Genomic DNA, 17,711 nt, shown 5'->3' with positions numbered 1-17,711 from the left:
TTCCTCTTTAAGGTCCTTAAACATTCATAATTGATACTTTGAAATCCTTGCATTTTATCCTATCTCTATTGTATTTCTCAGGGTCTACTGTTGTAGGGCTACTGAATTCTAGGGGATAAATATTATCTTTGGTTGTTAATACTTTTGTTTTTATGCTAGTGTCTAGAAATTTGGAGTTAGGATGCTTGAGGTGATTCTAGGTATTGATATCTGGTATTGTCTTTGTTGGGTGGGTGCTACATTACTTGTTTTCTTGTGCCCTCTCTGGATCTTAGGAAAGTGTGGTGACTGTGTTGCCTTATTAAGAACACTTATGCAGGTTCGTGGGTGGCAAAGAGTAATAGAGATGGGCTCAGAGAAATGGCTGTGTGTGGCTGAAGGCACAGACCTAAGGAGATTCTGTTCACTACCAAGAATCCGAGTCCTTAGGTAGTTCAAGGTCTGGTAGGAAAAGCCTTCTTCAGTAGGTTGCAGTAGACAAAGAATCATCTGCAAAGACAGGGATGAAAGACCAAGGGAATCTTCGGTTTGTATTCCAGAGTTGTAATTTTGCAGTAAATGGAGATGAGATAGGAGATACTGTGCCTACAACTATACTGGTACAAGGATGCAGATGAGGATGAAGATATTGTAATGAAGGAAATGAAACAGAGTAAAAATCCCCTATCTGAACCCAGGTCTGGTGTGGTCACTGGAGATCCCAGATAGAGATGTTTCTCAATATCCTCGGCTCACACAAAGAAATGGGAATGGGCTAGAAAGGGGTTGAGAGGGTCCACAGGAAGAGGGAAAGCTATGTCCACACCAAGTTTCAGCAAAGTTCACAGAGAATGGAGATAGGGTGGGAGGAGGGGCACTTGCAAGCTTACTGCTACAGTGCAGTGGTGAGAATGGAAAAGCAGGCACTTTGCTCTTTAAATGGAGGCAATGAAGCTGTAGTCAAGCAGCCCTGCCCTGCCCCTACATCACCACTTGGAAGAGCAGCCACAAAGGCACAGAGACATTGGCATTGTGACTTCATCATTATGATGCAGTCCTGTGTGGGCCAGGGGAGAAGTAAGGTGGTAATAGTCTTCAAGGATCATTTTGTTCTCCTCTTTTCTGGCCTTTTGGCAGGGAAAGGCCAGATGGCAGGCTGAAATCCAACTAAGCTGTAGTTGTGGTCTCGAGTGAAGCCAACTCCCAGCAAGTCAGAGGATTCAATCACCTTCCTCAGGTAGTCATCTCTTTTCCTATTCCACCATGATGGAGGACTATCTCCAAGTGTGAGTTGTGACAAACTGGAAACAGCTGACAACTTTTCATCACAGCATTGTAAGTCAAAACATCTTGTCTATCAAGATTCTACAGGCCAGTCAGTTGTTTTACTAAGCTATCATCTGCCAAAGAGTCATGGACCAACCAGGCATAAGACAAGCAGGCCAAAGCAAAACAGACATGAATCAACCAGTTATGAGCCCACCAGATGAAAGTCCATACAATACAAAAGAACCAGGGCCAAGCCAACCAAATATCAACCATCCAAGCATGAGTCAACAAGGCATGAACAAACCAGATGTGACAAGACCAGATGCAAGGCAACCAGATATGAACCAACCAGGGCCAAGCATGGACCAGCCAGTCATGAGCAAAACCAGACATGAGTCAACAAGGTTTGAGGCAGCCAGACCCAAGCCAACTGCATATGAAACATTCAGGCACAGCCAACCAGGCATGAGTCAAGCAGGTCTGAGCCAAACAGGCATATGGCAGGCCAGGCACTCCTCCTCCCCAACATAAAGCAAACGGACTCACAACACTTGGGTTCAGCATATCCAGCAGATCACCAGAAATGTGGCAAATAGACCAAAGCAATCAGGGAATGAGACAATCAGATGTTGTCCAACGAGACACAAGCAATGCTGGACAGAGACAACCTGATACATGGAAAACAGATCCAAGTATCCAGGAATGAAACAACCAGAACCATGGCAATGGGAGTCAGGCTCTCCAAGCTTGAGACAAACAGATGCATATCAATGGAACCCGAGCAACTTAGGCAAAAAACATTCAAAATTCATGGCAAACAGGCCTACATCACCCATCATCAAACATTTAGAATTCAAAGAACCAAGTCCCACTGAACACGGTATGAAACAACATGACCACATCACAACCAGGCCCTCCTAGTCAATCAGGTATGAGACTGTCCAAGCCCAGGACTACCAGATATGAAATCAACATGACATATGGCAATCAAGCCCGAACCAACAAGGCATGAACAGTTGAGTACTTGGCAACCAGGCCCCAACTCACTAGGCAAGAAATTGTCAGGCACATGGCAATTGGCCGTAGCCAACCAGACATGAGACATCTGACACATATCAACTAGGGCCTACTCATCCAGGTATGGATGGTCAGATACACAACAATCAAGCCCCTAAGAATACAGATATGACACAATTAGACACGAAGCAACTGGACACAGACACAAGCATCTAAGTGTGAAATATTTAGATACACGACAATCAAGCCTCAGTCAACCAGCCACGGCAAATCTGGACACTTTTCAATCAGACCTCAGTCAATCAGGCATGAAAGAATTGGAACACATGGCAATCAGGCACCAATCAACATGGCATTAAACAGTTGGATTCATGGCAATGGGGTCCAACTCCCCAAGCAGGAAAACAATCAGGTAAATGGCCATAGGCCTCAGCCCTCTAGGTATGGACAATTGGATCATGGCAACCAGGCCCAAAGCCACTGGGCATGAGATATTCAGACTCATGTCCTGGGGGTCCAAGCCACTCAGCCATGAGACACTTAGATTTATGGCAACCAAGCCACAGCCAGTCAGGCACAAGACAATCCAGATGCATGGCAGACATGCCCAAGCCACCCTGGCATGAAACAAATTGGATACGTGGCAATCAAGTCCCAGCATCCCTGGTGTAAGACAATTATATCATGGCAGCCAAGCCCCAGTTGCTCAAGCACAAGACAATCAGAAAATGGTACCCCAGTCACAGCAACCCCAGACTGAGGACAGACAGATACTTGGGAACCAATACCAAGGCAATCGAAGACAATGCACTCACGCAAACTGGATACATGGCAAGAAGGCATGGAACCTATGAGACAATTCAACCAGAAACCCACTCCATTAGATAAAAGCCAAACCAGAGAACACCCAACCAGGCTAGGAGAAACAACACCATCAGATACACCAGAGCCAAGCCCAAGCCAGCCAGAGACAAAACCGCCCATCCAGATACGACCAGCCAATAGAATCAATTCAAGTAAGCGAAAGTCAACCAAGTAAATGTCAGTTAGGGCCAAAGTGAATCAAGCATGAGTGATTTAAGTAAAATCAACAAGGAATGCTCCAATTACCATGAGAAAGACAAACTCTGTTTCCTTTCAAAATAAGACTGCTGAGCCTCAAGACTGCCCAGATATCCTGCGACTGATCAAAGTAAAGCCTGTATTTCTTAAGTCTTAGAAATTAGTACAGGGCTGAAAGAACAAAAGGAATGCAAATCTTAGACAAAAGTCTAAATTTGATTCTAGCTCTGTTCTTTCTAATCCATAAATCTTTACAATCTTCATTTTTCATATAAATCAAGATTATGTATCACTACAGAGATTGTTGTGATGTTTTCTTATATCCAGAACTACAAATTTAGAAATATGAGATTTGGTCTTGGGAATACAGCTTCATTGGTAAAGCATATCCAGAAGTCTGTTCACAGATAATATCCCATGAGTCTAAGACTGACTGAAATTTTCTTATTGCACCTGTTCATTGAATGTCTTTCCTAGAAACCATACCAGTACAGTAAAGGTAACAATGTTGATCAGAACGAACTCTTATGCATATAGTATAGTTACCACAATAGTTGAAATGTGCAAAAGTATGTTTTTTCCTGACCTGTTACTTTTCATGCTCTATTCCAACTGACCAAGACCCATATAAAAGACACCATCTTTATAAATATGTAACTAACTGTTATGGAAATGATATAATATTGGCAGGGTAGGATGCTATAATAAGTTATATGCTTAAGTCTGGAATTTTTGGAAAAAAATTAACAGTCCTTTTGTGTTATTTAGGGCTACTATTGCTGTTATGAAACCACCATGACCAAAAGCAACTGAGAAGGAAAGGGTTTATTTGTCTTACATATCCCAAGCCATAATACACTGAAGAAAATCAGTACAGGAACTCAAACAGAGCAGGAACCTGAAGACAGGAGCTGATGCAAAGACAGTGGAGGATGATGCTTGCTTACTGGCTGCTCCTCATGTCTTGCTCAGCCTGCTTTTCTTATAGACCCAGGACCACACCAGTCCAGGGATGCAACCACCCACAATAGTTTAGTCCCTCCACAATTAAATCAGTAATTAAGGAAATGCTCTATAGGTTTATATGTAATTGATTAAATATGTACAGTCTAAAATGCCTGTAGTCTAATCTTATGAAGGCGATGTCTCAATGAGGTTCTGTCCTCATCAAATGATTCTAATCTGTGTCAAATTGACACAAAATGGTCTAGCATATTCCTTTATTTTGAAGAACTTAAACTTATTTCAGTTTTATACATCAGTAAGACCTATTCACGGGTAGAAATATTCTGTTGTATTCTTGTACTATAATATGGAAAGATGTAATATTTTCAGTTTTTATGAGTGCAAAATATATTTTAACTCTGGCTTTCCTGGACAAATAAAATAATGTAAATTAAAAAATAATGTCAATGGAGTTTGAATACAAAGGAATATAAACAAAATCATAATAGTATAAAAAAGTTTTTAAATGTTTAAAAATCATAATAATATTAAAAGTTTTTTAAATTGTTTAATGTATAAACACATATGTATTTTTGTGTGACTGACATGATTGGTTTGACATTGTAAATGAAAATTGATGGATAAAATGTAAGATTATTATTGTTGTATTTGTTCAGCTCATGTCTAGGCAGTCATTTTGGTGAGAATTTATGACTGTAAACTTTTGACATTGCTAAGTAAGCAAAAATATATGGGAGGGAATGGAGGGAGGAAATGATGTAATATAGCTATAATCTCAAAAATAAATGAAACTGTTTTCATAAAATTTTCAGAGCTAGCACAATGAAACTTTTTCTAAGAAATATTAACCAAATTCATAGCAAATATAAATTTATTATTCAAAGTATGAAACATTAATAATGATTTATATGGATTGAAATATATGTGTACCTCCAGAAAAGGAATGCTCTGTGAGTTTAATTGTCTGAAATTTGTCAAAAGCAAGATAGTGTGTAAATATGAGAAGCAAAACTTCTGAAGCTATTTCAAGAACAGTGGAGTTCTTAATTTTTTAATAAATAATTTTAACATTTTATTTTAATTTATTTTTTAATTTCATTTTACATTCCAACTACAGTTCTTCCACCCTCCCCCTTAATTTCTTCCCCCAGCCCACCTCTTATCCACTCCCCCCAACAGGTAAGGGCTCCTATGGAGATACAACAACACATCTAACACATTAAGTTGGGGCCAGGACCAATCCCTCCCCCTCTGCATTAAGGCTGATCATGGAATCCCACCATAGGGAATAGGCTTCAACAAGCTAGCTCATGCACCAGGGATAGATAGCTCATTCCAGGGGCCCCTCAGATAGTTCAAGCTTCACCACTGTCTCCCCACATATGGAGGACCCGGTCAGTCCCATTGAGGCTCCACAGCTGTCAGTCTAGAGTTCATGATTTTCCACCAGCTTGATTCAACTCTCTCTGTACATTTCTCCATTGTGATCATTACCTTTCTTGATCATATATTCCCTCCTCCTTCTCTTCAATTGGATTCCTGGAGCTCAACCTGGTGCTTGGTTATGGATCTCTGCATCCGGTTCCATCAATTATTGGATGAATGCTCTATGATAATAGCTGAGATATTCCTCAAAAACATTTGATTAGAAATTCTTGATTAATCCGACTTATATATTTTGAAAATGCCTTGATGTCAAAATTTAAGTCGCAAGATACATTACTTTGGAAAAGAGGTTCTGCTTTTATTTCCACCAGAAATGTGGATTTATTCTGATTTAAAAAGTATCAGGTTTGATCAAGAAAAGCCCCTGAAAAATCTGATAGAAGCAGATGGTCCAGATGATACAACATCTCAAAGCACCTCTGTTGCAATTTCTTCTGAGTTCTACATCCAGAACAGCTTCAAGCCTGCTGGCTGAAAGGATCCAGACTTATAGAATACTCCAGTCAGGACTTGACCATAATCCTAAAAGTCTTTGTGTTCCCATAAGATTATCATTGCCCCCAATCAGCAAGAAGTAGCCTAGAAAACTATGCCCACATTCCCAAAAATGGATTAGGGATGTTTGTCTTTGTTTTGAGTGTTGGTTACAAATTCTTATGGATAATGATGAAGAAAAAAAGATTAAACAAAGAAAATTAGATTCAGAGTTCTTGTTTTGAAAAGAAAAAAAAACAGGAAATTCTATGGGAACAATGCTCTTGTACACTATAAAGATTTATCACTTGCGTCAGTTTAATTAAATGTTGGTTGGCCAGTAGCCAGGCAGTAAATATAGGTGGGACAACAAGACTAGGAGAATTTTAGGAAGAGAAAAGGCAGAGAGTCAAGCATCAGTCAGATGCAGAGGAAGCAAGATGAGAATACTTCACTGAGTATTAGAGTTTATATTTATTAGTTTATTAGTATTAGCCATATGACTAAACATACATAAGAATTGAGAGTTAATTTAAGTTGTAAGAGCTAGTTAATAGTAAGTCTGATGTAATAGGCCAAACAGTTTATAATTAATAAACTCTGTGTGTTTCTTTGAGACTGAATGGCCCGAGAACTGGGTGGTACAGATACTTCCATATACAGTTTGATATTGACTGTCTGCGTGGTATATGTTGCTTTTATTATGTTTAGATATGTTCCTTGTATACCTGATATCTCTAAGACCTTTATTGTGAAGAGGTGTTAAATTTTGTCAAAGGCTTTTTCAACATCTAATGAGAGGATCGTGTGTTTTTTTTTTTCTTTCAGTTTGTTCATATGATGGATTACATTGATAGATTTATGCATATTGAATCAAACATCCATCTTGGGATGAAGTCTATTTGGTCATGGTGGACAATTTTTTCTGATGTGTTTGTGGATTTTGTTTGCCAGTATTTTGTTGAGTATTTTTTGTATCAATGTTCACGAGGGACATTGGTGTGTAGTTCTCTTTCTATGTGGCATCTTTGTGTGATTTGGGTGTTCATGTAACTGCAGCCTCGTAAAAGGAGTTTGACAATGTTTCCCTTCTGTTTATATTGTGTGGATCAATTTGAGGATTATTGGTATTAGCTTTTCTTTTAATTCTTGTATAATTCTGCACTGAAGCTTTCTGGTCCTGGACTTTATTTGGTTGGAAGACCTTTAATGACAACTTCGATTTCCTTAGGGGTACAGATCTATTTAAATTGTTTATTTATCTGTTCCTAATTTAATTTTGGTATGTGGTCCCTTTCCAGAAAATTGTCCAGAAAATTTTAGCTTTTCCAGTTTTGTGGAATACAGGTTTTTAAAGTATGACCCAATCATTCCATGGATTTCCTCAGTGTCTGTTGTTATACCTCCCTTTTCATTTCTGATTTTGTTAATTTTGATGTTCTCTCTCTGTCTTTTGGTTAGCTTGGATAAGTGTTTGCCTGTCTTGATTTTCTAAAAGAATTAACTCTTTGTTTCTTTGATTCTTTGCAGTGTTCTCTTTGTTCTATTTTATTAATTTTGGCCCTCATCTACTCCTAATGGGTTAGTTTGCTTCTTTTTGCTCTAGAGCTCTCTGGTGTTCTGTTAATTTGATATTGTGGGATTTCTCCAACTTTTTATGTAGGCATTAAGTACTATGAACTTTTCTCATAGTACTGTTTTTATAGTGTCCCATAAGTTTGGGTATGTTGTACCTGCATTTTCACTGAAACCTAGGAAGTCTTTTACTTCTTTCTTTATTTCTTCCTTGAACCAAGAGTGATTCAATTGAGCATTATCCAGTTTCCATGGGTTTGTAAGTTTTCTGGAATTTGTGTTTAAGCCATGATGATCTGATAAGACACTCAGGCTATTCCAATTTTTTTATATCTTTTGAGATTTGCTTTGTAACTGATTATGTGGTCAATTTTAGAGAAGGTTCCATAAGTCGCTGAGAAGGAAGTATATTCTTTTGTGTTTGGGTGAAATGTTCTGTAGATATCTGCTAAGTACATTAGTGTCTTAACATCTGTTAGTGCCCTTACTTCTCTATTAAGTTTCTGTCTATGTGACCTGTCCATTGGTGAGAGTGGGTTGTTGAAGTCCTTCACTATTAGTGTGTGGGGTTTGATGTGGAATTTAAGTTTTAGTAATGTTTCTTTTCCAAATTTGGGTGCCCTATTATTTGAGACATGAATGTTCAGGATTGAGACTTCATTTTAATGGATTTTTTGTAATGACAACGAAACATCCTTCTTCATCTCTTTTACATTTATTTTGCAGTCTAAATTGTTAGCTAATCAAATAGCTACATGAGTTTGCTTCTTAGGTCTGTTTGGTTGTAAAGTCTTTTCCCAACCCTTTACTCTGAGAAACTATCTTTGGTTGTGCCTGTATCATAAGACCCCCAAACAAGACCACCACAGAGCCAGTATCTGATGCAAACACAAAGGGTTTATTGAAGCAAGTTCAGCCTTGGGCAGCAACTCAGCACTCAGGAGACTGAAACAGTCCTGAGCATTTACAGGGTAGGGTTTATAAAGGGAATAATCACAAAGGAAAAACACAAGTGGATCCCAAGCCTTGTCAGAAGGTTTTGAGGTAGCTGATGCTTAACCTGATTGGCTGTGGCAAGGAGAAGTATAGAATTGTACAATAGTAAAAAATACATCCTGATTGGTTAAGGCATGTGGTTAGTAGCTGTCACTAGCCATGTTGTTAGTGACTGTCATCAATAATACCCACATCAGTCATACACATGACAGAGTTCAACTCATTTTGGGAGCTTAGGATCACAAAGAGGGCATAAGATGGGTGGTCTTAGTTTAGTTCAGATTTGACCATCACACTCTGAAGTTGAGGTGTGTTTTTTGTATGCAGCAGAAGGATGGATCCTGTTTTCATATCTGTTCTGTTAGCCTGTGTCTTTTTATAGGTGAGTTAATTCTAGTGATATTAAGGGATATTTTATGACCAGTGATTGTTAATTCCTGATATTCCTTGGTGGTAGTGTGTGCATATTTCCCTTCTTTGGGGTTTGCTGGTGTGGGATTATCTATTGCCTGTGCATTTTGTGTGTAGAACTAACTTCCTTGGATTGGAGTTTTCCTTCTAGTGATTTCTGTAGGGCTGGATTTGTGGATAGGTGTAGTGATATTTTGTTTATGTTTTAACAAATAAAGTTTTCATGAAAATTAGAGTGCAGAACTAAGCCACTTGAGGCCAGGAAGTGGTGTCACACACCTTTAATCCAAAGACTCAGAAGACAGGCAGAGGGATCTCTGTTAGTTCAAGGCCATCCTGGGCTTTACAAGATTGAATCTGTCTAAAAGAGAAACAGAGATGAAACAAAGGTGATCCCAGCACTTGGAATTACACACTTTTAATCCCAGTACTAGGAAAGTGGAGACAGGACTAATGTGGCTAGGTGAAGAGAAGAGTATAAGGCATAAAGAGACAAGGAGAGTAGTGAATCTGAGGTTTGGTGGAAACAGACACAGTCTGGAGATGCAGTCTGAGGACAGGATCACCCCTTAGGTCTGAGCATTGGTAGAGGTAAAAGAACTCTCTAGTGGTTGGCCTCTCTGCTTCTCTTATCTTCAGCATTAACATTTATATCTGACTCTGGGTTTTTATTATGAAGACCAACTAGAATTCGTGTTACAAATTGGTATTGTTTAAATCTGGTTTTGTCATGGAATATCTTGTTTTCTCCATCTATAGTGACTGAAAGTTATTTTGGCTATAGTTGTCTGGGTTGGCATCCATGGTCTCTTGGTGTCTGCAGAACATCTGTCTGGGACCTTCTGACTCTCAGAGTCTCCATTGAGAAATTGGATGTTATTCTGACGAGCCTGTTTTTATATATTACTTGACCTTTTTCCTTTGTAGCTCTTAATAGTCTTTCTTTATTATGCGTATTTTGTGTTTTTATTATTATGTGGTGAGGGGATTTGGGAGAGTCTAGCCTATTTGGTGTTCTGTAAATTTCTTGTACTTTCATAGACATTTCTTTCTTTATGTGGGGAAAGTTTTCTTCTATGATTTTGTTGAATATATTTTCTGTGCCTTTGAGCTAGTATATTCTCCTTTCTCTACCCCTATTATTCTTAGGCTTTGTTTTTATCATGGTGTCCCAGATTTCCTGAATGTTATGTGTTATGACTTTGTTGGCTTTAATGTTTTCTTTGACTGATGAATCTGTTTCATTTATCATATCTTCAATACCTGAGATTCTCTCCTCCATCTCTTGGATTCTGTTGGTTATGCTTACATCTGTAGTTCTTGTTCATTTACCCAGATTTTTCATTTTGAGAATTCCCTTAGTGTGTTTTCTTTGTTGCTTCTATTTCAATTTTCAAGTCTTCAACTATTCCCTTCATTTTTTGATGGCTTTTTCTAGGCTTTCTTTGAGAGATTTATTGATCTCTTCCTATTTTTGTCTTTTCCTCTATTTTTAAGGGAATTTTTCATTCTATCTTTAAGGATCTCTATCATCTTCATAAAGTGGGCTATAAGGTCAGTTTCTTCTTCTTCTTCTGTGTTGGGATGTTCAGGTCTTTGTGATATAGGACCACTAGGTTCTCATGCTATTATATTATGCTTAGGTTGTTGAATGTATTCTTGCATTGGAGTCTTCCCACCTCTTCCAATCGGTGTAGGCAGTATCTTTGTCTCTTGGTCAGATTGTTGCAGTCAGTGTTTGTGTTTCAGTAATCCTCTCTTAGAGGGATCAGTGCAGCAGCTGTCTCTGTCTCAGGGAGCTGCTGAGGTCACATGGGATAGGTGGGCTTGGGGATGGAGTGGGACTTGTAGGTTACAGGGCCATATGTGGGGGTGGTGGGACAGTCTGCCCACAGGAGCCTTGCCTGCTTATTGACTAGTGCCACTGAGATGAGTGGGGGAGAGGCCCAGGGTTTTGTCCCAGGGCCTAGGGCCCAAAGTCTGGGCTATTCAGCTGGTCACTCACCTCTTGGTCTAATCTGTGCTGTCTCTGTCTCACACAGTGAAATTTAGAGTCTAGAAGTTCTCTACAGTACATGTGAGAATGTGGTAGTTGAAATAAGGTGAATTTCAAATCACAGAAAAAAGGAGGGTTTTTCAACTAATGACATGGGATTGACAGAGTAGATTTGATGGTGACATTCTATCTCAGTGTTTACAGTCACAAAATATACACACAAAGCAATTAGTAAGAATGTAAGAGGATAAAACTCAGAACTTTGTACAATTAATGTCCTCAACAAAAATAAACAGATAAAGAAGAACAAGAGTAAATATTTTATAACTTTTCAAGCATGAGATAAATATCACAAAAGAAATAATTTGGATGTATAATAATAGTAATAATAATAATAGTAATAATAATAATAGTAATAATAATATATGGCATAATTTTAAAATTCTGGAGTTTCACTAGCAAAAGCTAGGCAAAAACATGTCACAAATTTTTCTGTAAAATAATAAAAATAAATATTGTGACTGCCCAGAAACAAGTTTTTCTTTACTTTCCAGGTTCCTACTGTACCCAAAGCTAGTAACCCAGAAAGTTAACCTTCACAAAACTGAGATATCAAATTTATCATGTGTCTGTTGTCTCTCTATAAGTCGACTATCATCTAGCTGCCAACAATTTATCTACCTAATTTGTGTTGCATTGCTGCTTCATATTTTAATTTATAGATAACTATGATCATGTCTGACTTCTTTTTAACACATAACAGGATACCTGTGTGTATAATGTTCAATAAATATTTTAAATATTATAATATTTACTAAATCATCAGCTGATAGTTTTTTTCTACTTTGACAGGAATTGGCTTCCTATGAAGGTATGCAAGGAGAAGTAACATTAACAGAAATGGGTAAGATGTTTTCTGCTTATTTTCGAGCAGATAAAAACTGTAAATGCATGCACACAGAATAAATACTTAGATACACAGAAGCTGCTGCAATTGTTACAAAAAGTGATCCCATTAGTAATAGTGAAATATACAATACACAAATTCCATGGCCTTTTCAATGTTCACTACTTTTCATTTCCCCTCATTTTAGCATAAATGGATACATAATGGCTCATCCTTTGCAGATACCATAGACTGCAAATGCATTTCAAAATATAAAATATGTATGACTGGTCAAAAAGTGTTACTTTACATGCAATATGTTGGTAAGAGCTTTGAAAAAAGTTATTTTGTTATATTTGATAACAAAATATTAATAGATAATGTAGAAAATTGTCATGAATTGGGACTTTTTAAATAATAATAGGAAGGCTAAAAGTTGGTGAAGCATCATGATTGGCAAAGATCAAAGAAAGAAGGTCATTTATTAAACATTATAAGAATCTATTGAAGGATAACCATTTAAAGTTGAATATTTAAGAATGTACATAATCTATTAAGAACTCTCCACAAAAGAATTTCTTATACTCTTTGGAGATATTTTTTACTACTCTTATAGTATGTTATTTTGTTGAAGTTTAGTTTTTCTATTTTTCCTTTTCCTTTTTCTTTTATTATGCTTTTGTTGTCACATAAACCTAAGAAAGCATTGCCATATAAAATGTATTGCTGATTTTCTACATTTTCTTCTGATAGTTTTCTACTTTTACATCTACACTGGGGGTTTTAATCTATTAAAGCTATATTCTGAATTTGATAAAAATAAGGGTCCAACTTTGTTATCTTATATATGAAATATAGTTTTCACAAGCTGATTTATTGGAAAGTCAGTCTTTTCCTTAACTAATGGTTTTGTTACCCTGATAATAAATTGGTTATCCTTATAAGTTTGTATTTATTTTTTTCTTTCTTTTTTGGGGGGGTTTTCGAGACAGGGTTTCTCTGTAGCTTTTGGAGCCTGTCTTGGAACTAGCTCTTGTAGACCAGGTTGGCCTTGAACTCACAGAGATTTGCCTGCCTTGGACTCCCGAGTGCTGGGGTTAAAGGTGTACACCACCACCACCCGGCTAAATTTGTATTTATTTTAAGGCCCTGTTTCTGGTTGGTGGGTCTATATATCAGGCCTCTTTTCAGTATCATACTGTTTTAATTACTATAACATTATAGTGAATTTCAAATTTAAGGAATGCATTTTCTCCAACTTTATTCTTCTCTTTTAAAGTTATTTTAGATATTTGGAGTTCTTTGGAATCTGCATCAGTTTAAGAAAAAGGATGGTGGATATGGTCATTTGAATGAAAGTGGCCTCTAGTTTATGAACTATTTAGGAATGATTAGGAAATAAGGCCTTTTTGGAGGGGGTGTGTCACTGGGGATGGGCTTTGGGATTTTAAAAGCCCATGCCAGACTCAGTGACTCTCTTTCTCTGCTTGCTGCCTGTGGATCAGAATGTAAAGTTCTCAGCTACTGCTCCAGTGTCCAGTGCCCAGTGCCATGCCTATCCACTTCCCACTGTTATGATCATGGACTAATCTAAATTGTCAATTAAATGCTTTCTTTTGTAAGAGTTGCCTTGGTCATGGTATTTCTTCACAGCAATAAAACAGTATCTAAAACAGTAGTTGATGCCAGGCACTCGATCATTCCTGGGATAGGCTTGAGCTCACTGTTTTTTAGAAGAATATGGAATATTCTGGGACTTTGAATGAGAAAAGTTGTTGAATGTTTTAGGTGGGACTTTGGTACATTGAATAAGAATGACCCCCATAAGCTCATATATTTAAATGCTTAGTGCTTAGTCACCAGTGAGTGGCAATATTTTAAAGGATTAATAAGATTGGGAGGTGTGTTCTTGGAGGAAGAATATTACTGGGAATGGGCCTTGAGGATTCAAAAGCCCAAGTCAAGACCACTCCTTTTCTCTCTCCTCTCCTTCCTTCTTCTTCCTCTCCTCCATGCCCTCCTTTTCTTTTCTCCTTTCTCTCCCTTCTCACTCCCCATCTCCCTAACTCTGTCTATGTCTTTCTTTGTCTCTCTCAGCCTAAGGATCAGGATGTAGCTCTCAGCTACTGCTCCAGCATCACCCATCTTATGTGCCATGCTCCCTGCCATGCTCCTTGCCATACTCCCTTCAATGTTCTTCCCACACTTCTTTTTATGTTCCTTGCCATTCTCCTGCCACACAATTGCTATGCTCCTGCCACGTTCCCTGCAACGATCTTGCCATACTCCCTGACACTCACCTGCCACATTCCCTGCCATACTCCCTGACGTGCTCTTACTATACTCCTGCAATGCTCTTGAAATGCTCCCTGCCACACTCCTTGCCACGCTCCTGCCCTGCACTTGCCATGCTCCCTGCCATGCCCTTGTTATACTCCTGCCATGCTCCTTGCCACATTCTCTCCACGCTCTTGCCACGATCTTGTCCTGCTCTTGCCATGTTCCTGCTACTCTCCTGCCACAATCTTGCCACACACTTTCTATAGTGCTGGAACACTCCCTGCCGTGCTCCTGCCATGCTCCCTGCCATGATCCTTGCCACATTCCCTGCTATGCTCTTACTATGTTCCCTGCCACGGTATTGCCACGATCTTGACATGCACTCGTTATACTCCTGCCATGCTCCCTGCTGCTCTCTTGCCACGCTCCTTGACACACTTCCTGCCACACTTTTGCCATGTTCCTGCCATGCTACTACCACACTCTGCCATGCTCCTGCCACGATCTTGCCATGCTCCCTGCCACACTCCTGCCATGATCTTGCCATGCTCTCTGCCACACACTAGCTATAGTCTTACTGCACTCCTGCCACGCTCCCTGCCATGCTCTTGCCACACTCTTGTCATGCTCCTGCCATGACCTTGCCACACACCCTGCCATGCTCATTACCATGTTCCATGTCATGCTCCCTGCCACACACTAGCTATAGTCCCGCCATGCTCTCTCCATGCTCTTGCTATACTCCTGCCACACTCCTTACCACATTTCCTGCCACGTTCCCTGCCACGTGACTGCCATGCTCCCATCACACTCCTTTTCATGATCTTGCCACACTCTCTGCCATGCTCCCTGCTATTCTCTTGCCATGTTCCCTGCCACACTCTTTGCCATGTTCCCTGCCACACTCTTCCCACATTCCCTGCCATGCTTTTGGTATTCTGCCACACTCCTTACCACAATCCCTGCCACATTCCCTGCCATGCTCTTGTTATACTCCTGCCATGCTACTTACCATGTTCCCTGCTGCCTTCCTTGCCACACTCCTTGTCACATTCCCTGCCATGTTCCCTGCCACACACTCTGCCATGCTCCCTACTACATTTTTGCCATGTTCCCTGCCACACTCCTTGTCATATTCCCTGCTACACTCTCTGCCATGTTCCCTGCCACTCTCTTGCCACTCGCTTGCTATACTCCTGCCATGCTCCTTACCATGTTCCCTGCCACACTCTTTGCCACTTTCCCTGCCATGTTATTGGTATACTACTGCCACGGTTCTTGCCACATTCCCTGCCACTTTGCTGCCACGCACATGTTTCCTGCCATGTTCTTTGCCACGTTTCCTGCCATGCCCTTGTCATGCTCCCACCACAATTCTTTTCATGATCTTGCTATGCTCTCTGCCACGTCCCTGCCAAGCTCTTGGTATACCCCTGCCATGCTCTTTGCCACATTCCATGCCATGCTCCCTGCCATGCCCTTTGCCACATTCCCTACCATGCACACATTACCTGCCATGTTATCTGCCACACTTTTGGCCACATTCTTGGCCATGCTCCCAGCACCCTCTTGCTATACTCCTGCCATGCTCATTAGCACGTTTCCTGCCACATTCCCTGCCATGCTTTGGTATACTCCTGCCACACTCCTTGCCATGATCCCTGACACATACCCTGTCACACACAATTCCCTACCAAGTTTCCTGCCAAGATCTTGGTATACTCCGGCCATGCTCCTTGTCATGTTTCTTTTTTTTATTAAAAATTTCTGCATCCTCCCCGGCTCCCATTTACCCCCTTCCCACCTCCACTCCCCCTCCCTCTCATATCCAGAGAGCAGTAAGGGTTCCCTGCCCTGTGGGAAGTCCAAGTTCCTCCCTCCTCCATCCAGGTCCAGGAAGGTGAGCATCCAAACAGGCCAGCCCTCCCCCCAAAGCCATTATGCGTAGTACAATCCAAATCCAGTGTCATTGTCCTTGGCTTGTCAACAGGCCTCATTGTCCGCCATGTTCAGAGAGTCTGGTTTTATCCCATGCTTTTTCAGTCCCAGTCCAGCTGGGCTTGGTAAGCTCCAAATACATCAGCCCCACCATCTCAGTGGATGGGGGGACCCCTCGCAGTCCAGACTTCCTTGCTCATGTTTTCCCTCCTTCTGCTCCCCATTTGGAACTTGGGAGCTCAGTGTGGTGCACCAATGTGTGGCTCTGTCTCCACCTCCATCCATCGCCAGATGAAGGTTCCCTCACTGACCTGACTTTCTTTCTCATGTTCTCCCTCCTTCTGCTCCTCATCAGGACCTTGGGAGCTCAGACCGGTACACCAATGTGGGGCTCTGTCTCTATCTCCATCGATTGCCAGGTGAAGGTTCTATGGTGATATGCAAGATATTCATTAGTATGGCTATAGGATCTGGCCTTTTTCGGCTCCTCCTCATCTGCCCATGGAACTAGCTGGGGGCATCTCCCTGGATAGCTGGGAACCCCTCTAGAGTCAAGTCTCTTAATAATCCTAAGATGGCTCCCTTAATTAGGATATATGCTTCCCTGCTCTCATATCCCCCTTCCCTTCTCATATCCCATTACCCCAAGATCTCCCAATCCTCCCCTTCATGCTTTTCTCTCCCCATCTCCCCTTGCCTCCAACCCACCCTACCCCCAAGTTCCCAATTTTTGCCCAGCAAACTTGTCTACTTCCAATATCCAGGAGGATAACTATATGTTTTTCTTTGGTTTCACCTTCTTATTGTCTTCTCAAGGATCATGAATTATAGGCTCGATGTCCTTTATTTATGGCTAAAAACCGATTATGAGTGACTACATCCCATGTTCACCTTTTAGAGACTGGGTTACCTCACTCAGAATAGGGTTTTCTATTTCCATCCATTTGCATGCAAAATTCAAGATGTCATTGTTTTTTGACCACTGAGTAGTACTCTAATATGTATATATCCCACAGTTTCTTCATCCATTCTTCCACTTAAGGGCATCTAGGTTGTTTCCAGGTTCTAGCTATTACAAATAATGCTGCTATGAACATAGTTGAACAAATGCTATTGTAGTATGATTGGATATCTCTTGGGTATATTCCCAAGAGTGGAATTGCTGGGTCCTGGGGTAGGCTGATCCCGAATTTCATGAGAAACCGTAACACTGCTTTCCAAAGCGGTTGCACAAGTGTGCATTCCCACCAGCAATGGATGAATGTACCCCTTACCCCACAACCTCTCCAGCAAAGGCTATCTTTGGTGTTTTTGATTTTAGCCAATCTGACAGGTGTAAGATGGTATCTCAAAGTTGTTTCGATCTGCATTTCCCTGATAGCTAAGGAAGTTGAACATGACCTTAAGTGTCTTTTG

General features: G+C 40.3%; 1 protein-coding gene across 1 annotated transcript in view; it reads left to right on the top strand.

Moving 5' to 3' along the window:
- Positions 1-1,392: 1,392 nt before the first annotated feature.
- Satl1 (spermidine/spermine N1-acetyl transferase like 1) overlaps positions 1,393-17,711 on the top strand; it is a 36,177-nt gene continuing 19,858 nt past the window's right edge. Inside the window, 11 exon segments of the mRNA XM_042054336.1 lie at positions 1,393-1,652; positions 1,753-1,942; positions 1,945-2,145; positions 2,147-2,177; positions 2,497-2,588; positions 2,590-2,848; positions 2,896-2,946; positions 2,949-3,281; positions 3,355-3,371; positions 3,374-3,457; positions 12,044-12,095. Coding sequence (XP_041910270.1) covers positions 1,393-1,652; positions 1,753-1,942; positions 1,945-2,145; positions 2,147-2,177; positions 2,497-2,588; positions 2,590-2,848; positions 2,896-2,946; positions 2,949-3,281; positions 3,355-3,371; positions 3,374-3,457; positions 12,044-12,095 — 1,570 coding nt within the window.

The sequence above is a fragment of the Arvicola amphibius genome, chromosome X, assembly GCF_903992535.2.
Source record: "Arvicola amphibius chromosome X, mArvAmp1.2, whole genome shotgun sequence".
Lineage (NCBI taxonomy): Eukaryota > Metazoa > Chordata > Mammalia > Rodentia > Cricetidae > Arvicola > Arvicola amphibius.
Note: the sequence above shows the minus strand (reverse complement) of the source record. Positions and strands in the feature narration are given on the sequence as shown.